Source organism: Mandrillus leucophaeus, unplaced genomic scaffold, assembly GCF_000951045.1.
Source record: "Mandrillus leucophaeus isolate KB7577 unplaced genomic scaffold, Mleu.le_1.0 Scaffold92, whole genome shotgun sequence".
Taxonomy (NCBI): domain Eukaryota; kingdom Metazoa; phylum Chordata; class Mammalia; order Primates; family Cercopithecidae; genus Mandrillus; species Mandrillus leucophaeus.
In genome coordinates, this window is record NW_012110030.1 from 2,560,786 (window position 1) to 2,585,405 (window position 24,620).

Genomic DNA, 24,620 nt, shown 5'->3' on the forward strand with positions numbered 1-24,620 from the left:
ACAATATGAAAAGCCCTGCAAAGCGAAGGTCCACTCAACGTCGATTCAATCTCTTGCTAAGTTGCACAGACAGAAAATGATGCGATGAGAAAAACATACAGAGATTATTTTTTTTTACATCATCAATGCTAGCATTAGAAAACAATATCTCTTTTCCCAAGCAAGACTTCTAGTCATAATTAACACTCTTATTTCCTAGACTAATAAAATGAAGATGGGTGAGACTGCTTCAAGGAAGTATGGCTTTTAAATAAAACAAAAGATTAATTTTTGGTTTTGTTTTGTTTCATTTTGGTACCAAAAGTGGCGCAAAAGATAGGTACGCACAAAAAAAACCAGGCTGGGTTTTCAAGAAAGTCTTCTGCTGAAGAAAGCCAAAAATACGCAGCGAGCACAAAAAGGCTGCACAAAGCAAAAAATTAAAATTAGTCATTATAAATTATCAAAATATCACTTAAAGAAACAAAACTCCCTTAAGACATGCAGATTTTTAAGAAAAGAAAGACAGTTTTCCACGACTTACAATCATTTATTACGTTTGCTGAAAAACAAAGAGCAGTTGAATTAGAAGATTTTTAAAAAGTTAAAAGGCATGGCCTGTGCCACAAGGAAGAGCCAACCAACCACTGCTTGAGGACCCTGAGATGGATCCCCTAAGACACCCATCAAAATCCACCAGTGGGATTAGCAGTGTGGTGTCACAAAACCCCGAGAAAAATACAAAACAAGAATTACAAAAGAAATGCACACTGAGTCAAAGTATGAAAAACCAGCAATACCACATACCACCAAGAATACTGAGCACCGTTTGTTTCCATAGCCTGAAGGACGGAAGATCCAAAAATCCGGAGACGAGTAATCCAAGAAAAAAAGAAGTGGGGAAAAAAGCATTGCTGTCAGATTGGAGACGAGTGGGATCAGGTGGAAAGGGGAGTCATTCTTTGACTTTTACGACATTAAGAGAAAAAAGAATTGAAGAACAAAAGCAAAAACCTTTTGAAAGATAAAGACAAAAAGCAGATGCTCCAGGGTGTCCTCTGCATGTCTGCCACTGTTCCCCAGACCACCTTGGCTTTGGTCCAGAACAAGAACAGCTAAGGAAGAAAAAAAATGATCTTTTTTTTTCTCCGGTTGGACAAAAAAAAAGGAAAAAGAAGAAAAAAAAAGAAAAAGGAAAAAGGAAGAAGAAGAAAAGGAAAAAAAGAGGGACAGATGGTACGCTGTGACTGGTCTGTGGTCTAAAGACCTGGATATGCTTTCTTTGAAGCATATCACAACTTAAATAATCATTTTCATAAAGAAAGAAATGAACAAAACAAAGAGAGAAAGGAAAAGGAAAGGAAAGTTCACAATATGAGAGTCACTAATCATAACCAAACAGTACAAAGGAAAAAAAAAAAAAGTTGATGGACATTATCGGAATGATACTGAAAACAGGACAAAGATGAGAGGGATGAAAGGACAGAAAGAATGAGTAAGATCATTCTGTGAACGTTAGTTCAGCACTCTTACCTCTTATTGGTGTACCACCTGGGTGGATAATATGAATGCAAATAAGATTAGAAAGAAGAAGCATTAGTACGAGAAGAAGGAGGCTAGGGCTGGGGAGAAGAATTAAATTAGATTTACAGAATTAAATAAGGTCTTAAAAGAAACTTGAATTACTATATTGGTAAAACAGGAATATATTAGATAGTATTATTAGATCATAAAAAACAAGTTGCATTATATCACAGAGGGTAAAGACCGCAATAGGCAGCATTGCCTTTCTCAGAGAAGCAACTGAGTTCTCAGGTCTGGGGTCATACAGGGTTAGAATTGTATCTTATATGCCTCATATCTCTTAAAAAATACTAGACAATATTTTTAAAGACATAGTTTAGGAAAACACTGGCTAATCTATTTAAGTATATATATAGATATGCATATATATATATATACTGTGATAGGAAACGCTAAAGACTAACTGGAAACAAACACTGTTGATTGGATATCTTATACTACTTGCTATGCTACATTGGTGTGCCATAACTTGTGTACTATTTAATTTTTCTACACAGTGTTCTTACGATAACAGTTCTGTGGAGGTGTGTGTGGGTGCCACTACAGAGATCTGGTGTCTACACTGACAGTTAGTAAAATGCATGCCATGCATTTTATTAATAATAATAATAATATTCTGGATATGGAAATTAGTGGGGTTGAAGTGCGCTTCAGAACTAAGCACTTACCAATAGATTCTGGAGATTTAAATACGGAGAGAAGAAAGACAGCATAAAAATATTATTATATTCCTTATAATTTGGTACAAATTTTTCAGAGTTAAAGCTTTATATACTAAATCATCTATGTTACATGTGAATAATTAATTCTTTATTTACAATAACAGAATGCTAATCTACACAATTCTGCTGACAACAAGCAAAAGAGGCAGTTAACAAGACGCTTTAACATCACAGGACAGGTCAAAAGCTGAGAATTCTGGGAAGACAGGCAGTTAAACAACTTAGAATTCTATACCAATATTACTACCAATGTCAAAGTAAACAGCTTATTATTATATGTCCCTGTGAAATTACCTAGGGACAGGCTCTAAAATTTAAGAAATTTAGAATTATCTCTACTTTTAATCTAAGAGAGCAAAGGCATAAACTTGGGATGGGAATGGGAAAAGGAGAAAAGGGTAAAGAGAGAGAGAAAACAGCAAAAGCTGGAGTCTACACCAAAAGCAGACTTCTGTAGATCCAGTCACTGGAGGGTTCAAAAACCTTGATGGGCGCACACTACTGTGGCTAACGTGTAGAAAATGTCCACTCACAATGACATTATCATAGTATTAATAAAAATCCCCTCCTTTTACTGGTAAAGACTTTAAAAAAATACATCTGGTTACTCATGAGATAACGTTTCTGTGTTTGATGTATTAGTGAAAAGAAAGCAGATGTGCCCAGACTTACTAAACTTTGGTACTTTGATGAGTTCAAATGTAGAAAAGACAGCAGAAAACATACTTTAATAAAATTGAATCATTTTAGGGTTTAACATGAACATTTTGTTTTTTAATGGATACAACCATTGGAACTCCTTGCAAGTTCTGAATGAAGTCCAATGTTGAAATAAATTTGTTTCAAAAGAAAACAGAGAAAGAAGAAAGAAAGAGGAGAAAATGGATCCATCAAATACTGCGAAAAAGCAGTAAATTAAAAAATTATCAAAAATACAGTCACAGCAGTGAGCAATGTGGATTAAACAGAAGCTGCAAAACACACAGAGAAAAGGAGAAAGACAGACTCTGAAACAGGCTATGACATCACAAACATGGACCACCCATTAAGTAACAGAGAAAGAGAAGAGGGAGAAAAATCAGTACCTAGAAATAAAAAATAAATAAAATTAAAATTAAAAATAAAGAGAGAGAAAAATTAAAAAAAAAAATTCTCTAGGAGTTAGTAGAAACAGTAACAAGACCCTACCTGATCGTAACTGCTTAATACGACCATTGTTGTTGCTTGTGTCCACGGGTAAGAAATCTTTAAACCAAGTGATTTCTGGATCCGGATTACCACTGGCTGCACAAAGCATGGTGGCCGTGCGAGTACGCTCAACCACCTTCAACTGTGGGCCCATGTCAATGGTAGGGAAACCCCTGGGAATTTGATCTTCTGCAAGACAAAAGGTGATAGAAACATTCAGTTAGTAAGTCAGATGCTCCAAATTCAAGAGATTCCCCAGAAATCTCTCTTTACCTTATTCAGTGCTTGTTGAGAACCTAACACAAACCAGGCACTAATAAATTAGAACGCAGTCACAATGCTGTTACTGATCGGAAGAGTAAACAGCCTACGTAAGAGGCGAACAGACTAACACAGAACTCAGATGAGGCTGACTACGATGAGGGGATGCAGTGAGAGCAAAGAGGGAGAAATAGTTATAACATTTGTGCTTGAGATCAGTGAGTAGAGGAAGCTTTGATTTAAAGTTGGCATTTAGGAAAGAGCACAATCGGCCAAGTCACAAAAAGGGGAGAAGGAGATTTTAGAAAGATCCGGGAATGTCACAAGTGTAAGCATCAAGGTAGGAAAGGTTTTGCTGAGAGAAGCATGGAAGCCAGCAGTGCCAGCGTGGAGAGTGCATGGGGAACAAGCGGAAGCTGGATCATGCTATCTCTTTCAAAGCTGGTATGTTTTTCTTGTAACTCTATTTTCCCACACAAGCATAAGGTTCAACCCAAATTGATTACTTTGTAAGAGTTTCAATTAACCGGAAAATTGTCTGAGGTTGCTTTACAAAAGAAGAGCAAAAGCAACTCCTTATGAATGGCACAAAAGCACATGTTCCTTACAGGGATAAGAGAATGCTTTCTTCCATCCCAAAGACCTGCACCATTTTCAGTAATTAAAAAGTTGAAATTCCTAAATTTTGAATCTCCAACTCATGCCAAATTCACTTCTTGCTACTCAAATCAAAACTGTTCCAGATCCTAGCTCTTGAGAAATTAAAGTTGCTTAAATCCCACAATCATGCTCCGCACTGATAACTGACATCGCTGGCTCTTCTAGCCAGGATTAGAAAGGTGTGTTCTATCTAAGCATTGAAGGAATTTTACTTAGATGGGTGGCAATTATCCAAATTAGAACATGGCCATTTGTTTGAAGATCATGAATGTTTTAAATTATACTTTAAGTTCTAGGGTACATGTGCACAATGTGCAGGTTTGTTACATATGTACACATGTGCCATGTTGGTGTGCTTCACTCATTAACTCGTGATGATGAAATATTTTTACTTCCAATTGAGTCTGGCATTGATTTAATCAATACCCCCTCACAGTCACTGATAAATTTTCATAAGCCACCAATTCTAAAATGACTGGAAAGCATAAACAGCAGCGAGGAAAACATTAGATATCATCAGATCTGGCATATCGCTTCTCCCTGGATGCCTCCTACAAGCTCCAGTATAATCCCTGAATCCACAGTTGATGGTGAATTTTACCGAGGTTATGTTACAATTTCTAATGAAGAAGCTCCATTTTGATGCCTCCACCGTGTTGTCAGTCAACAGTACATGTTCTCCAATTCTCTCCCTCTGGAGCCGAGCGGTAAACGCAGTCTCTCAAACCTCACTAGCAAAGTCCTTTTCAATCAGGTGTCATTTTCCTCAGCCTCTTAGGGATCGCCTCTCTCATAGGAAATTTTTCTTCCGCCCACATTGAAATTCTCACCACTTCCCAGACAAATCATGTCTGCTGGGTACTCTATGCCTCTAGGAAGCCATGCAGCCAAAGTCACCTTCTTTGTAAATCTTTTCCAAATCCTCTCAAGCATATTTCATTCTTTCCTCCTCAGAGCTACCATAGCAGCGGCTACTCAAATCCACTGTCTTGTACTTATTAACTCGCAATTTTATCCCTCCACACCAGGAGTTCCTCCATGTCTCATCTGTATTCTGCTCCTTTGCCATCACGCTAGCCTGGGTTTCCAGATTTTAAGAGAAACTCCAGTGATTCCCGAGCCTAAGTATGAATATATATCAGTGACTGTTTAAAAATATATATATATCCTACTATGCAGAACTTCTGGTAGAGAGACAACCAGAAAAATAGTTAAGGACCGGAGAGATTTTGAATGCGAATGGTGAAAGAATGTAAGATGCTACCAAAGATTAAAGCTCCCAAGAAAGAGAAATTTCACTGAACAACAGGTGCAGTTATTGTAAGATAAAATTGATGGACTATTAAGGAAAAGTGTAGACTCTGGCTCTCCTGCTGGGTAGGGTAGAAAGTATATATTTTTCACTAACACAGTCTGTGAAAGACCAAAAGAAGCTGAGGCAAGTTTGATTTGCCACCTGATTCATGACAGAATACCTTCCTATCAGACCAGGTAGTTAGGACTGGGTACTAAAGACACTTATAAAAATAATTAACTGCAATGAGCTAAACTTCACTTAAGTTGAAAGATGTGGCACATTTGTGGAAGCAGTAATATGTTGTTTTTGTGAATGTTTACACATCATCAGCCAAGCAGAGGTCTACAGTAGATAAGTGTCAGGAACAGTAGTTAAAAATTGAATTTCAAGGCTCCAAGAGAAAGTTAAAAATTAAAAGTGGGATGCAAATCAGGCTATGCTAGTTTTAATAATCTATTCCACTTGAATTTCATCAGGCTGTTCTTTATGTCTTTAAAGGTTTTGCCAATATATTTACATCAACAACATAGTTCTGATGTTGTATGGGGGAAAAAACAGCAGAAAGATCAATAGCTGCTATACCACACACATTATATTATTAAATAGCTCACTTGGCAGCTATTGACACAAAGTGCTTCAAAGGATAAAAGTAATTTACCTCAAGTGCTCCAAAGCCAACTATACCGCCTTCATAGAAATGAGTTTCTGAAAAAGCTCTTAGATTTTGTTGTTGTTATGTTCCATTTTTAAAGCAACCAACTTAGGTTAATCAAAAATCATCATGGGATTCCTGAGTGGTTTCTGTATGTCCTAGGACACTGTATCTCTCCCATGGTGTTTAAGCACCAGTTACATTTGCCTGCATAAATATTGCTCTGCTAGTCATTACTTTTCTTCTACAAGTTCATCTCTCAGAAGAACTGAGCCAATATTCAGTGCTGATCAGTGGCAAGTACCAAAGGCTTAAGAATTGTTGAGCCACTTACTAAAGGCTCTTACCAAAGAAATCTAGATTTAATAACCGTTTATAAGAAATAAAGTCCTCACCTTGGGGATAGCCAACAAAATTGACTTATGCCCTCCTGAAAAGCGGTCTAATACATTTTCATGATCTTTCTTTTCCTTCCTGGCTCATAAAGAACACTCCAGAGCCCCCTTTTCATATACACGAGTGCACAACAAAGATAATCTTTGTTGCATACTAATGGGACAGAAAATGTAAGGAACGTTCCTTTCTTATTTTTAATAAGGGTAATTAAATTCTATCCATCCCCCCTTTGCACAGAATCTCTTTGAATGCACTTTCTTCATTAAATTTTCATGAGAAACATCACAATGTAACAGATTCAAATAGCCAGAGCCGTTACACGTTGACAGTTGTGGCTTGTTTCCAATTTGACTGTCAGGTATTTGGCAATAAAACTCAGTATTCAACATAAAACAAACTGTAGAAATAATGAAATTTCTAATTGGAATGCTTATCTCCGTGGGTGTAGTTTAGAAGATGTTAATTGCTTTTTTCTTCATCCTCTACATTTATTAGTGATTTATATAAAACTGCCTTGACCATTTGATAACATCAATTTTGACAGCTCCTCAAATGTGTGGTACCAGAAACTTGGGAATCAAATCAATATCCTTAATACCTTAACCACACAAACTTTCACAGGAAAAAGCAGCTAGCAAAAATTAACAAACTGTCAATATGCTAGTAGCTTTAAACTTTTACATGAGGTGAAAAGAAAAACATTTTGTCCTATTCATTAATGTGCTCATTAAGCTTTAAAGTGCCTTACTTATCACTGTTCCATATTAATATTCAATCATGCAGAATTAGCTACTAATTCATCAACAATTTAAATCAGACTTGACCTTCACAAAGCCATTTGGTCTGTCATTTTGAGAGGCCATTAAAGGGCAGATTACTACATACTTGTGCTTAGTGAATCATAGAGTCATACATATTTTGTTTGGAATGGCAGCTATAATAGACCTGGAAATATAGCACATTCTTTGAATCTGTTGGTGTCTTAATGAAATATGCTGATACGAAACTTTCAGTTCCATTAAGGAAAGAGAAAAAGGAATGTGAGCATTTTTCAGAGTTAACTTCCCATTGTTGTAGAACTTGTTAACAACCCTGACCTACCCAGGACTTGAAAGGAACGAATTTATGAGAAAAACAGTCTGACATTGTTTTGTAGGTAGTCATGCCTTACATATCTGTGAATGATCAAGTAATAGGTTTTGCATAATTTCCTCAGTTAAACTGTTTTCATTGTTCATGCATAAACAATATTAATGATGCTCTTACTTTCACTCCACTTTCACAAACACTGAATCTCTTCTTTGAAAGGAAGCCAGGAAATTCTAAATTGCCTGCTAAGGCTACAGGCCCCTTCCAAGGTGGTCCTAAGTAGCCCTTCTTGCCTAATCTTGCTAGGGCTCTTGCTGCGTGAATTCAACCAGACTAGTCCTTTGACTCTAATCCCAACTGATTTAAATAAATCTTTAATAAAGAACTGTTTGCCATGGTCTTTGGAAAAATCCCAATTTTTAAGATTAACACAAAAATGTTTATGAAGAAAAAGCATGTCAATTACATCAACGGTATGCTTCTTCAAGTGCAGTATTAAAAAGTTTGGCAAGTATACTTGAACACTTAGATATCATTGACAATGCAGAGGTTTTGGCAGTAATGGCAGTACAATAAAACAGAAACACAATGTGGATGAAGAGACAAGCAGCTGTTATCATGAAGCATTCATCCCTGGGAATTACTTTGCTAAGTTTCAAACAGTTCAGAGTAGCTCGTCTTTAAAAGTCCCCAACTACTGTTATCAATAAACCCTAATAATAGTCAATATATAAGTGTGAACTCTTACAAGCTCACAGGAGGGGGTGGAGCTATTTGTTATTTCCTTTGTAACCTTTTCAATGTTCAACAAATACTCACAATTAGACATTTTTATGATGCTTTGACAATTACTTTCTCAGCACTAACTCATGAAACATCTCTCAATCCTCCTGGAATGTCATTCATTGAAATACCATTCCTCAATGCCATTCATTGAAACAGCCATTCTTCAACTATTTGTGACTACACATTTGGCCTCCTTGATTTGAGTATCAGTCTATTAAGAGGCAAAACCATCTTATAGTCTCTCTCTTTTTTTTTTTTAGTGTCATAAGGAGTATTAGACTTAAAGACTTATAAAAATGGCTGTTTGTGACTTTGTTTTCAAAATCTTTAGTTTTATCTGTCAGCAAGTGATTTTCCTCCCATTGAGAATACACAATTTATGCTTTCCTTCCTTAATTTATCACAGTTGCCATGTAAGAAACACACAATTTAGTTCTTGCTTTCTTCATTTTACAGGAGTGTTTCCCTCATATATTGGTTGTAAGTTCCTATGTGTCAAAAGCATGACATGACAAAACCACAGGTATAAACACAATGAACCTGAAAAGAACACAATAGAATATTATCTATATTCTACTGTCATTCTATCTATAGAATAATGGTGGAATTCTTCGTGTTCAAACTAATGGCTGAAAAATAAAAAGCCCAGGAGTGAACTACTCAGTTTTTTGTTGAGGCAAACACTGTGGGTCTTCCTTCACTGACAGGAATAAAGATTTCTAAGTCACTGGATATCTTACGGTCTGAGGCATTTATATACTCTCACAGAACAAGAGTGATTTCTTTTCTTTGAAGGGTGGAAAGACTGAGTGAGAAAAGTTTTCAATAACATAAGAAAACAAAGAAAATGATAGACTAAATATGCAGCATATTTTTAAAATGAAAGTCCTAGCTGATCATATATATACATATATATGAAGCCTATATCTATGATATATATGAAGATATATATGATATATACATGAAGATATATATGGGCTTTATATATATGTATGGGCTTACATATATAAAAACATGTATGGGCATATATATATATATATATATATATATATATATATATATATATATGGACTTTTTCACCTGTCAGAGAATCAGTACTGTTCTATGCAGCAGAAAGTCAGTGGATTTTTATACTTAAGAAAAAGTACAAACTTTCTTGGAAAATTAAAATACATATTGGTCTTAAGGTGGTCAAATAAGGTAGATAAGATACTATAAAATATTTTATGAACGTTACACTATATATTGAAACAAGAAGATAATTTGAACTATTAGTTCTAAAAATCTACTGGATAGTCAATAGAAGGCATCATTCATTCTACAAATATTTATCGAAGGCCTCCTTTGTGCTGGACTGGGCCAGGCACTGGGTATGAAGTAATCTAGAGAATCTCTATATTGTTGTGATTTAATTGTATCTGCAGGATAATTAGCTTCTTTGAAAGTAATAATAGTACCAAGCACATACACAGGAGGATTGAATTAGATAATGCATTAAATATGCCTAGTGCTGCCTGGCACTAGTGTCTGGCATCTAGTAAAATACTAGCATATATGTACTTGCTTTATCCCAAGCTCCAGCAATAGATCTAAAGGGATCAGAGGCATGAGACTCTAAGGCTTGATAAAACAAGAAGTGCAGCATAAACTGCAAATGAGAAAATATTCTATGCAAATCATAAAAAAACAGGGATTATCTAGACATGCAACTAAATTTAAAGGGTAGTGTTCGTGCCAAGTAACCTCTTTAAAGCTAATAAATGCCCTCTTTTCCCTTTGAACAAGATTTTAGGCTCTTTGATTAATCAACAGTACAAACAAATAAAATTCATATTGTCAGAGGATTTGTTCCTAAAAATGAATTTTAAAAATAGCTCTAAATATTTGGGATGTCAAAGGTTGTTGTGAACGACTGAAAAGAGTGGAACCAACTGCTTTTCCCTGTATCATGGCAGGCATTTTTCTTTTAATTATTCAGGGAAGGGGAATTAAGTATTCCACATCCTGGGGAGTAGGTCATGTTAAGAAGCCTATATGGTTTTCTTAAAGAAAATAATTTTTTAAAAGATGATACTAAGAAGTCAGAGTTTTGTTTTTTCATCTCAAAAGTTTCTTAACATTCAGAAAATAACTGGGGAAAATTATATAAATCAAGAAACACCTCCGTACAAAGTCTCCATAAGCTAGTTCTAATAGCTCCATTCATTTTTCAGCTCTGGAGATGGAAATTCTCTCAATGAGATTTGTCTAACGTGATGTTCTTACTAAACCCCACCTTTAACAGAATGGAATTTAATAAGAACATCATATTAAACAAATTTAAAATTGTACATAGTACAAAGCACTATAATGACCAGTATCTCTAAAATACAAATATTTGAACGTTATTAGAGTTCCTTGAGGTAAATAAGGATGGTATCATTATCATTTTTTGTGGCTACAAAACAAAGACTCAGTAATATTGTTATTTTTTTCATATCCTACATGTAGTAAAAAAAAAAAAATTAAAGTCTTTCAGCTCTAGATTTGGTGTCTTTTTATTGTGTCATGTTTCCTCTACGCAAATTGCTATTCTTCAAATAAATCTTCATCACATAGTGATGAAACTCTTAATCAGAGTCAACTCATGATGAATGGGACAACAAAAAAGTTTGAATACTTGGTCATTCTTTACTTTTATGCTTTAAGCAGCATGGACTAGATACGCAAGTTCCATGGGATGTAACAACACTTTAAAAATAGATCTACATTTAAAAATCCACACATATACATATATACATACATATATATGTATATGCACACACACATACATATACACACACATATATACGTATGTATATGTATATATACTTACATATGTGTGTATATATAGGCTTCTCATTCCCTCAGGATTGGTACTAGAAGCGACAGAATTCTGCCGTGTCTGTTAGCCAGTACAAGGTAGATGAGAAATGGAAGAGCATGAAAAGGCTGATAAATGTCAAGTAATTTTCCTAGAGAGCTGAGATTCAGTACTGTGCCTATACCTTTAGCCCTTCTGTAATTTCTATTTAATTATCTAGGAAGGGCTGTCAATGGTGGGCCTTCTGCCATGAGCAGACACCAAAAATCAGTAGGGAGACCAGAAAAGCAGATATAAATAGACTTAACATATCTACCCTACGAATTTGGGCCACAAGGTCCCTCTTCTGTTATATAGGACTAATAATGACTACTCCAAAGCTTTGTCTGGACAGGGAGACAGATCAGTGTTTCAGAGGCCGGAAGGCAGAAGATTATCATTGGTGTATTTGCTACTTTGTTGAACAATGAGTTTTCAAGTCATTATATTTCAAAATGAATCACAGTATCAGGCTACAAACAAGAACCACCATTTTCTTTCCAGAATACAGTCCTTGAAGAAGAGAAAAAAACATTCTTTTCTTAAAGGAAACAGTGTAAATAAAGCTTTTATTTTCACCATTCCAGATGGCAGCAGGGTATAATTTGTACTGTGTTGACATCATGACCATTATTATTCAAAGTCAATTTTCCTGTAAGTGAATTGAATAAGGGACTGAAAACAGAAAAATAAAGAGCAAAGAAATAAAAGCCAAATCGATGTTTCCTAGCAAAGTTGGGCTCTTGGGCCATTATCAAAATGTTATGTATATGAATAAAATTGAAAAAATCATATAAATAAAGTAGTTTCTAATTACAAATCAAATGCTAGTCCAGTCAGAAAGAAACTATATAAAGCAGGAAAAAAACTGCCAGTTAATACATGACATTCCAAATGGAATATGTAATAAATATAAGATCTGTTCCCAAAAAAGTAATTATGAACAAGATACAATAATTTTTTTCCACGGTCCTCTCTGCAAGTTATTACATACAGATAGTATGCTTGTCTTAATATGGCTATAAATCAATCAGCTAAGCTTTTATTTCAGAGTAGATTTAGGTATCTCTTAAAGGCAGTCACTGGATACAAGAGTCTCGAAAGCTTTCTCATAGAATTATGCCATGCAGGAATAGAAAATTGGACATTGATAAGCTAAGAGCCTCATTAGCAGCTACTAAATATTCAGCATACCAACCAGCTACCCACAGAGCATTCCAGAGCAAAGCTTCATTTTATGAAATACTCCTCACATTTTGAGGAGTTTGCAAGGCACTCCTGGCAGAGAATAAAACAAACTGTTTAGAAGCAATGTATGCAATTATCCTACAAATTACGAAGTAATGTCTACATAGCAGAACATAAACCCCAGTTAGATTTAATTATGATTTGTCTAAATGTGGTAGCTCCAATATTACATTCCATTAAGTTAAGGCATACTGTTATTAGTACTTGGCCTTAGCAAATGATTACCCTTTTTGTGATTCATAATCAAATAAATTTATTGAGAAAAAAAGAAGCACCTTCTCCTCCTACCTAGCAACATTATTAATACCTGAACATTTAAGTAAATACTTAGGAATCAGGGAAACACATTTATTCCCTTCTTTGGGCTTCATTTAGATAAAATCCAATATCCATCCACTTTCACAAATCTCATTATTCCCTGTCAATTTATATTTAGCAACAAGCAGGTGTCATTATACTCACCCTTTACATCCATACAAATGTTTACTTTACTTTGAATATTCAAATAATTAACCAGTTTACAGAAATGTATATTTAAATCATACAGTGAATTTTATTATTTTTAGAAAATAATTTTTTTATTCTTGTTTTTTAGAAAAAGAGGCACAAAGACAAAAATAGTAAACATGGAAAGAGATTTGAGTTTGGATCCTGCATCCATTATTTGTTAGCTTTGTAGAAAGTTACAAACCAACAAGCTCAATCAAAAGAGACTACAAAAAACATTCAATGTGGTTGCTTCACTATATTTTGGGAAATGCAAATTTTCTAAGCCATCAAATGTTATAAAAAAAGAAAATCAGAATCAATTGTGTAGTGCTGGATTGGAACTAATAGTATTGGTGTGAACACCTAGTTTTAAATATATATATGTACATTTGTATATATATATGACATATACATACTATACTATATATATCATTTTAAATATATGTATACATTAATATATATATGAGTTGTAAATGAGTATGCATACACAAATACACATTCTTTATATAAACTTACCAAACATATCTTCCCTAGCTGAGCCAAGAGAGGCTGGGAGAAGTAATACCCAAGAGCAATGGTCACACCTTGTATTCAGATCTTGGTTTCTAAATACCATTCTCCAGTGAAAGGAAACACTTTCCTTTCGGAAAGCTTCCCTTCAGAAAACTCCTTAGAGAAATCACTGATTCCAGTTAGGACTGGGACAAGGAAAGAATGAGACACACCTGGAATTATTCTGTTGTATAAGAAAATACTCAAAGAATGAAAGGTATATACTAAATGTACACAGAAGTCAGCGTAAAGGGCTCTTATTGACCAAATACGGGACAATTTGAACAACAAAATTTAAAAAGACAATATTAATAAGTTGTAACACACTAAATAAAATAAAGGCATGCATCCATACTGACATAAATAACTGAGTAAATTAAAAGTTTCAGGGGAAATAGTATCTTTACATAGTATCAAAGGGACTCTCTACATAAATTTATTAAATACAAAGAAAGCACTCTGTGAGAGATTAAATGATGGGGAAAGTCTTAAGCATCTCCTAAATTTACAGTATGCAATTAGAAACCAAAAATGATGCTCCTTATGCTGCTGAGGATGCCAATGATAATAATTTTAAAAATAGTGCTCCCATTTACATGATTTTGCTGTATTCTAAGCACTGTCATAGTCCTAAAAATACCATTAAAGACAAATAATTTTGAAGTTTTTAATTTAAAAATATTTAAAATAATAAAATATGTAAAGAAAAATTAGTAACTTTACATTGGAGAAGGCTCACAGAAACAACCTTGATTAAAAAATCAAAGTTAATGACATCAGCAATAGGATAATTCAAACTCATGTGCTGAGAAAAATATAACGTCACTTCGACAATATTCCCGGAAAAGAGTCATAACCTAAATATGATCACCAGTAAACATCAGCAAAATCCCAAACAAGAACATCTTGTTAAATAACAGCCTTCTTATCTTCAAAACTATCATGGTCAGAAATGTCCAAGAAAGACTGAGAAACTCTTCCAGGCTGACAAGTACAAACTATAATTCTGAACTGGAGTCTCTGTGGAAAATTAGAAAAACTTGAACAGGGATAATTGGTGAAATGCAAGTAAGAACAACTGGTGAAATGCAAGTAAGAACAATTGGCAAAATGTGACTGAAAGTGAATCGGGAATCCAAGAATTAGATGGCTATGATGCATCAATGTTTACTCCCTGATTTTGTTAGTTCCATTGTAGTTAGGTAGGAGAATGCCTTGTTTGTATAAACCTGAGTATTTGGGAATGATAGGCAAGGCATCATGTCAGCAATTAACTCTCAAATAGTTCAGGAAAAATAAGTTCTTTGTACTGTAGTTTCTGTTTTTCTACAAGATTGGGATCATTTCAAAATTTTAAACTATATAGAAGTAAACTGTTATAATTAATTCATATTATCAGAAATACATAGACTTATTCCCATAGAAAGCTTCTGGGTAGCTAGATATACTCAAGCATTGTTTTCCTAACTCTGACAAACATTCTTAATACTTTACTTTATTTGAGGCCCTCTTGAACACCACGACTATTTAAATGACATTCCAATTGTTATTACCAATTTTACACAAATGATGACAATATCTGAAAAAAGTTAGCTCTAAAAATACATGAATTCATATAAAATTAAGACATAAGTATTTAATTACAATGAACAAAACTGAGTGATACTCAAGAGCAAGGTGCAAGCTCATGAAAAGAAAATGTGAGAAATCAATATTCTAATAACACAATGGACATTTATGATTTTATTTAGAGTAATGATAAAGTCTGATACAAGTTTAAGATAGAAGACAAACTTTTTGAGGGTCTTCCTTCCAATTAAAACATAGTTAACTTAAGACTCAGAATAGCTTCTGAAATGCAAATTTTTTTTTTTAAGCCAAACTTTCAAAAATTTTACAAACAATCCACCCTCCCCTCAGCTCATCACAGCTCTCTCCTCCTGGAACAAGAACACATTCAAGAAAATGCTTGTGACCCTCTACTCTTTAATAATGTAAGGGAATGGGAGCAAGAGGAACAAAATAAAGTGACTCAGATATGTCTAAAGAACTTTTCTGAAAAGAGCATTTCACTATTTTACCATATTCAGTAACAGTTTTTATCATTTTAAAGGCAAACTGTGGTAGGTATTTGTTTTATCTGACGGAATAAAATTGATTCTGAAAACAGAGGTAATGGTAGTTTTCTTTAGAGGGCGTCTTGAAAGATAAAAAGATCAAAATCTTTAAACATCAAACATCACATATAAAATGTTTCACTGAAAAAAAAATGAAAACTACAGGAACACATGAATAAGCAGTTAAAAATAACTTATATGTCTCAGAATGTATTATAGATCTATGGAGAAACATTTCCCATAAATGCAAACAATTTTCTATATTTATATGGCGAAATTCAGCCTGAATTTAACACCAAAGAAAAACCAAATGGAACTAAGTTTTTTGTTTTGTTTTTTCATAGACAGGGTCTCACTCTGTCACTCAGGCTGGACTGCAATGGTGCAATCATAGTTCACTGCAGCGCCAACCTCCCAGGCTGAAGTGATCCTTCCACCTCAGCCTCCAGAGTAGCTGGGACTATAGGGATGTGCCACAATGCCTGGCTAAATTCTTTTTATTTTTCATAGAGATGGTTCTCACTAAGCTGCCCAGGCTAGCCTCAAATTCCTGAGTTCAAGTGACTCTCTATCAAAAGAATATCATATATAAAAGCAAACACAGGATAGAAATGTATTCACTATGCTTTGAAATATCAAAAATATTAAGAAGCTATTCAACAGGAGTTCAGACATCTGGAAAACAACCCAATCGAAGTAAAACTACCCAAAAATGGCCAAAACCACAACCAAAAGTTCCATGAATGAAATCCCTTATCTTTTACAACTAGATAGAAGAGTTGTCAAGCATCCACATAAATTCTAAAACCTTGACTTTCTTCTTCAAAGCAGCAAATTAGAAGAAGGGTTTCAGGCAAAACCTGAGGGCATACATAAAGGATTTCGATCTTTTTCCTAAAAGCAAATGAAAGGAAAGAAAGGTTTTAAAGCTAGATACAAGTGTACGGGCACTTCAGTGCTTGCAGGCATCTGCATTGGGAGGGTATGTCACTTATCACAAAATTAGCATTTAAAAAAAATGCCTTTTTAACTGCAGTATGAAAAATGCATTGGGGCAAAGCAAAAAATAAGAATAAAGTGATGTAGGCATGTTGGCATGTTATTTAGGATAGTATTGAGATGGCCTAGTGGCAACATAAACTTACATCAGGAAGTAGTAGAGGAAATAGGGAGACATGGAAAAAGTTCAGAATAATTTGAATGTCAATTTTACAAGGGTTGGTAATATTCTGAAGATGAGGAATGAAGGAGAATTATCAGGGATGGCTTTCTAAAATGTTATGATTTTTTGCATATGTTTTCAGTCATGTCTTCCCTTGGGGAACAATATCATGTATTTGATGCACTCGTGAAGCAGACAGTATATGCCTCAATGAAGGACTCTCACCAACAGAGCTGCCTCTGGATGGAGCACAGCACTAAGTACAAAGCAAGTATCTGTCAATTGAACACTGATGCACCTTTTCCTTCAGGAACTAGCAAAAGAGGCTGGGTATAGTAAGCCATTTGCTTCCTTATCTGCTTTGTCTCAGGATGAAGGCAAGAAATGTCGGCTTCAGCCTACATACGTGAGTTCAGCATCCTCACTACAGATGTGCCAGAAGTTTCCTGGGAGCCAGTCTAGAATAGGTTGTAAATACCACGGATTTGCATCAATTTTATCCACTAATAGCTCAATTCCCACAATTTGAAGACAGTTGAGCATGCCAGGGTAGTTTCTCCTTAGCCCGCAAAGAAACTCACAAAATATGAAGAGTATGACAGCCAATGGTCTCCTAAATAAGAGGAAGAATAATTTGAGTTGTTGTCCTATGAAGACATGAAATTAAGAATCTCCTTATAGATAACTCATGGCTGTCACATTTTAATATACAACATGCCAATTAAATAGATACAAGTTTCCAATGATAAGATGATACTCAGAATCGATGTAATAAAACCTTTTTCTTACATAGTGAAAACAACCCGGAGTTGCTTATTTTCATTTAGTTGTCATAGACTGACATATTGTTATAAATTTGGGAAATATACGTAATCTCTAATTCTTAACAAAGTGACAGCAAATTGACAAGAAAAAAAGTTATCTCAGCCTTGAATTCACTGACATGGCAAGGCGACAACCCACCCATCCCCCCACAGCCATGAGTGGATGGTTTTGATGCTTACCACAAAATTAATGCCCCTTCGAGTGCTCAGCGATGATGGCTATGAGGCTATTGAGTAAATAATGTGTGTGCATCCACTAAAGGAAGGAAGAACGTGTATTTCAGCCACTGATCCCTAATATAACCAATGCTATTTAAGTGTTTGTTGCTACAAAGATAAAATATTATGCAGTACAGCTTTGTAAATTATACATGACAGGTTTTGTGAGTAAATTATAGTTACATGAGCACACGTTGTCATTTTTCAGGAATTAACTCAGAAGAAGATAAAATATAATCAAGAATGTTTCCCCAGTGAGAAAAAGACACTTTCTTCGTTTCTTTTGAGACAGAGTCTTGTTCTGTTATCCAGGCTAGAGCGCAATGGCATGGTCTAGGCTCACTGCAACCTCTGCCTCCTGGGTTCAAGTGATTCTTCTGCCTCAGCCTCCCGAGTAGCTAGACTACAGGTGCGTATCACCATACCAGGCTAATTTTTCTATTTTTAGTAGAGACGGGGTTTCACCATGTTGGCCAGGCTGGTCTCAAACCCCTGACTTCACGATCTGCCCACCTAGGCCTCCCAAAATGCTGGAGTTACAGGCATGAGCCACCACACCTGGCCAAAACATTTTTAATTTAGTTTTATTTTAATGGATATCATAGTCCACCATAGTACTGGTTTTTGGGGGTTGAAGGCTCATAGACTTCCATTTGCTGGGAACCTACTGGGCATATCACATGCATTAGGCTGGTGCAAAAGTAAGGGTTTGCCATTACTTTTTTTTTTTTTTTTGAGACAGAGTCCTGTTTTGTTGCACAGTTTGGAGGGCAGTGGTGCCACCTTGGCTCACTGCAACTTCCACCTCCCAGGTTCAAGCAATTCTTCTGCCTCAGCCTCCCGAGTGATCTCAAACTCCTGACCCGCAGTGATCTGCCTGTATTGGCCTCCCAAAATGCTGGGATTACAGGCATGAACCACTGTACCCGGTCACCACTACTTTTCAATGGTAAAACAGCAATTGCTTTTGCCATTGATAAGAGCAGGAATTACCGTGCAGGAAAAAACAAAAAAACAAAAAAACCAAATTATTTATTTATTTATTTATTTATTTATCTATCTATCTATCTATCTATCTATCTATTTTTTGAGACAGAGTCTCACTTTGTTGCCCAGGCTGAAGTGCAGGGGCGTGATCTCAGTTCACTGCAACCTCCACCTCCTGGGTTCCAGTGATCCTCTTGCCTCAGCCTCCCCTGTAGCTGGGATTACAGGCGCCAGCCACTGTGCCTGGCCAATTTTTGTATTTTTAGTAGAGACGGGGTTTCACCATGCTGGCCAGGCTGATCTCCAACTCCTGACCTTCAGTGATCCGCCCATATCAGCCTCCCAAAGTGCTGGGATTACAGGCGTGAGCCACCGTGCCCGGTCGCCATCACTTTCAATGATAAAACAGCAGTTCCTTTTGTACCAACTTATACATAAGTTGTATGATTTCTCACAGATGTAATTCTTTAACAATAACAGCTGCGTCATACTAAAAAGTCAGTCCTTTTTTTTTTTTTAATTGTCAGGAAGCACTTTTGTAGGTCCTTTCCTTCAAAGCTTAATTCACTTTCCTAAAACACGATGAGCAGGGTTTCAGAACAAAACTTTCTGGGATGTTCACTTTCCTGGTGCTTCTTAACACGATAGAGGCTTAAAAATATTCTAGCACACACAACCATAGTTTTTAAATGTTTATCTCGGTTGTGAGGAAAAAATGCAGCTAGTGATAGATACAAAAAAACAGTACATTGCTCCACTCTCATCTCTCACTCTCCAGAAATAACTGTTGTTGATTTTTGAACTGATTTTCTGACAGCATGGATATTATTTGTTTTAACACTTATATTTCGTCCTTGACAAAGATAATACTGTTTGTTCATACACACAGGGACACATTTCTGATCATTCAGTTTTTCATGATTCCAAATGTAACGTGTAGCAGAGTTAATCAGGGGTACCTGGACTCCAGGATCCCTAAGTTCATAAGACAAGCTGTTTTCTGGATTATTCTTCTAAAAAGTAGATCAAATGGAAAAGTTCTCAACAAAATTATTTATGAATTGTAGGATATGAGATAGTTGTGAGGAAAACCATGTCATCCTGATAAAATGTGTAACATTTCCTAGAACAGTCAACTATCACAGATTTCATTACAGTGATTTTCAGAAGGCAAGGACTATACAGACCAACTGTTTTACAGTCAAAGTCATGCTCTTTGGTAAATATTCTGAAGTGTTCGACTATTTTCAATAACTGAGTGTACAGAGACATTATCTCATTCGGTTATTAAAGTACATTATTTCTACTGATTGATTACCATTAAAAGTTCAAATGGTGTTTAAAAGAGGCCTTTTAGCTTTAAGTTGAATGAATGACATGGATACTTGTTCATAATTTCGTAATCGTTTTTCAAGTTTGAATCACTATAGCCATACTTTATGGTATAAAGTAGTCATTCCTTAATTTCCCATTAAGCCTGCTCAAGAAGAAATCCAACATACTTTATACAAACTCTAGCTAAACGTAGAAGTGCTCACTTTGTCCACCTCAGTTTATCAGGTGGCTAGCCTATCCAAGCACATAATATCACTAACCTCTTTAGTTTTCATAAGAAGATGTACCTATTTAGCCTTAACACAGATCAGTGGTAACATCTGAGATGCTTCACTTAACCCACCACATAGCGCTGCTTTAATCTGTACTTATCAGGGATCTCAATCTTAAAATGAGAGTCAAAACAACTTGGCCAGAGGAGTAATAATCATGAAGAATTACCTGAAATTATGCAATTCCATCCACTCCTCCACACAATATAAAAACCGATTTTGGTTAAAGGATGAGAGAGCTAGAAACCAGGACCGTTTTCTCTCATCTGCTGAAGAACAGATTAAACTGACACGCGTTTTGTTATAATTCGACAGATTAACCTGAGGGACTTCAGCAAGCAACTGCCCTATAATGTTGTGAAGTTAAACATGCATATGATGCAGAGAATAGCCTTTACTATTTGACTATATCCTTGTTCTCAAGAACTATGGGAGAGAACTGTTCCTCTGGTTTCAGGGGAATATTATGGGCTTTCTTTTTTTTGAGACAGTCTCTCTCTGTGTAGCCCAGGCTGGAGTGCAGTGGCACAATCCTGGCTCACTGCAACCTCCACCTCCCACTTTCAAGAGATTCTCCTGCCTCGGTCTCCCCAGTAGCTGAGATTACAGGCGTGTACCACGCAAAAATGTCTGGCTATTTTTTTGTATTTTTAGTAGTGACAGGGTTTCACCATGTTGGCCAGGCTGGTCTTGAACTCCTGTCCTCAAGTGATCTGCCTGCCTGCAGCCTCCCAAAGTCCTAGGATTATGGGCATGAGCCGCCGCACCTGGCCATACTATGGTTTTTCTGAAGAACTGATTTGTTTTTATGTTATGGACATGGTGCATCTGTGTCACAGGTTCCCTCTTTCTCACTTCTGGAGCTGTTAGGAGATTTGGAGCTAAAATTGTGGCTTATTTAGCGAAGGCACAGAAGTCCATGGCATGGACCGTATGCGCATTCCAACTGTACTCCTAACATTAACCTGTCTTACTACAATATTTTCCTGCTCCACTGTCATACCATTTTATCTTGGTATGTGAAACATTCCTCCATAAACTGTATATGTTTAAAATAAAGTTATAATAGATACAGACATAAATATTGTAGATATGACCTTTTAAAAATATATAATGTACAAAAGTGATTATCTAAAAGATGTCAGTACAGGTCCAAATGAATCCATATTTCCCATAACAGTCCGAGAAATCTTAAAGTTACCTGAAATTATGATAAACTAAAAACAATAAATTTATTAAAGTGAGCTTATCAGAAAGGATATAAAAAACTTAATTTAATAAATACTAACTTAAAGGAAAAAATAAAGGAATAAAGAAATAAAGATAGGGTTAAATAGACATAGCGGGCCAGGCATGGTCCCAGCACTTTGGGAGGCCAAGGTGGGCAGACTGCCTGAGCTCAGGAGTTTAAGACCAGCCTGGGCAACATGATGAAAACCAGTCTCTACAAAATATATAAAAACTAGCCAGATGTGGTGGCATGTGCCTATAGTACCAGCTACTCTGGGGGCTGAGGCAAGAAAATTGCTTGGGCCCAGGAGGTTGAGGCTACAGTGAGCCATGTTCACACCACTGCACTCCAGCCTGCGTGATGAGGTGAGATCCTATCTCAAAAAAAAAAAAAGAGTGACTATTATTTCTATTTTAGAAAAGTCATAGGCATTGGATTTAATTCCATTATCAGCCCATGATAAAATTGATAAATATCATAAAGATATATACCCACACAAAAATACATATATAATTATGTGTGGATATGTATGTTTGTACAAAGCACATTTTTACATTACTTGCAGAAAATTAAAATCACGTTTAATAAACATTAAATAGCACTGTATTATTTGTTAAACTTAACAAATACTTATTGAACACCTCTCAGACTCTCTGTGTAAAACATTGCTCAGTACTTGACAGCTCCAAAAACAGTCCCTCGAAAGTTGTAAGGTGAAAACGTGCATGTGAACACAGAAAATGTGTCAACTAATCAAACCTTAAGGGAGCACAGGGGTGAATAATGATTTTGCTGGAGATCAAAGAAGGTAAGTCTAAGAGCGTGAATATAATTTTGATAGAAATGTAGTAAAGGGCCTTGAAGGCACAGGGAAAAGTATAATCTAAGGTCCAGGAAAAATTAAATAAATGAGAGGTGGATTCAGGGTGAAATGTGGCTACTGCTTGAATGTTTTTGTTTGGGGAAAGGGGTAGGAAGACAGTGTGCAAAGTCTGTGGAAGGATGATGCAAAGATGGCTGGCCAGGTCCAACTGTGAGAAGCTAGAAAGAATCTGGGGTTCATTTGTTAGGTTGTATGTACACGGAGCTGGATTTTTTTTTTGAGAGAGAAATTTTCACTCTGTCACCCAGGCTGTACTGCCATGGCACAGTCTCAGCTCACTGTAACCTCACCCTCCCAGGTTCAAGCGATTCTTGCGCTTCAGCCTACCAAGTATATGGGACTCCAGGCACGCACCACCAAACCCGGCTAATTTGGGTATTTTTAGTAGAGATGGGGTTTCGCCATGTTGGCTAGGCTGTTCTCAAACTCCTGACCTCAAGTGGTCTGCCTGTCTCGTACTCCCAAAAGTGCTGGCATTACAGGTGTGAGCCACTGCGCCCAGCTGGAGCTGGATTCTTTTTTTTCAGACGGAGTTTCGCTCTTGTTGTCCAGGCTGGCGCACAACCGCGCGATCTCGGCTCACCGCAACCTCCGCCTCCCAGGTTCAAGCAATTCTCCTGCCTCAGCCTCCCAAGTAGCTGGGATGACAGGCATGCGCCACCATGCCCGGCTATTTTTGTATGTTTAGTAGAGATGAGGTTTCTCCATGCTGAGGCTGGTCTCGAATTCCTGACCTCATGTGATCCGCCCGCCTTGGCCTCCCAAAGTGCTGGGATTACAGGCATGAGCCACCGCGCCTGGCCAGAGCTGGATATGTTTGAACCAAGAAAGTAAAAGAAAGATCTTCACATTCTAAAAAGCAATCTGTCAATGGAGTGCAGTGATGGGGGACAAAGAGAAAGCCCAGTTAGGTAGTTACTCTATTAGTTTAAATGTGAGATGATGAAGTCTATGTGTAGATATAACATGTAATTATAATTATGATTATTGGAGGAGAAAAGAAGAGATGAGTTAGACACATATTGGAGAACCATTCCACCAGTTTTAGGAAGTATTCATTTTACTTAAGGAAAAATGGGGTAAGAGTCAGTGTCAAGTTTCTAGTCTCTCAGTTCCTTCGTGAATGACGGTAGGTGGGCAGGCAGGGATGATGTCACTAATACAAAAGACACAAGAAGAGACACAGAAAGGTCAAGATTTGTGTTTCTTTCATATGAAAGTGACAGCTGGAACCATGTAGATGGATGAGATGACCCAGCAAAGAATTTACAGTGAGCAGAGTATGGGAAATAGCCATATTTAGGGGGTTTTGCAATGTTCCAAGTATGTTTTTCACATAGTAACATTTTTGCATATTCCTATTAAATAACCAAAAGGGATAAGAGGAATTATACTATTTTACATTGTAGATTTTAAACATAGAGAAAAATACGTGTGAATATTTGCCTTGTGAGGAGGGGCATATGAGAAAGTAATGCAACTTTGAGAGGGGAGATGAAGTAAAAAAAAGTAAACACAAGATATAAACCCCAAGGGAAATTATTTAAGTAAGAAATATAAAATTATTCAAATTGTAAATTATCCAGGAAAAACACCCAATAATTCTAACGGTAGCTTAGGATATTGAGCCAATTTTTTAAAAATCGTTACAAAAGAAGACACTATTCTTAACTCTTGCTTCAAGCCATGCAATCAGACAAAAAGGGTGCCATTTCAGGCTCTTTCATTTAGAGTATCTATATTCAGATCTCCATTCACATAGTTCCTGGCATGAAGCATCTGAAAGAAGATTAAAATTAATGTAGG

The 24,620-nt window shown here is 36.1% G+C and overlaps 1 protein-coding gene across 7 annotated transcripts in view; it reads right to left on the minus strand.

The window, feature by feature from the left end:
- Nucleotides 1-24,620, minus strand: part of PTPRD (protein tyrosine phosphatase, receptor type, D) — a 462,557-nt gene that overhangs the window by 228,310 nt on the left and 209,627 nt on the right. For 3 of the 7 annotated variants that reach the window (XM_011969902.1, XM_011969900.1, XM_011969899.1), the window contains exons 4-6: nucleotides 3,474-3,662; nucleotides 2,232-2,240; nucleotides 1,513-1,530 (exon numbers count right to left, since the gene is read on the minus strand). In XM_011969902.1, coding sequence (XP_011825292.1) covers nucleotides 1,513-1,530; nucleotides 2,232-2,240; nucleotides 3,474-3,662 — 216 coding nt within the window. The remainder of the gene's footprint in view (nucleotides 1-1,512; nucleotides 1,531-2,231; nucleotides 2,241-3,473; nucleotides 3,663-24,620) is intronic. The other 4 variants (XM_011969901.1, XM_011969904.1, XM_011969898.1 and 1 more) reach the window with 2 other exon arrangements.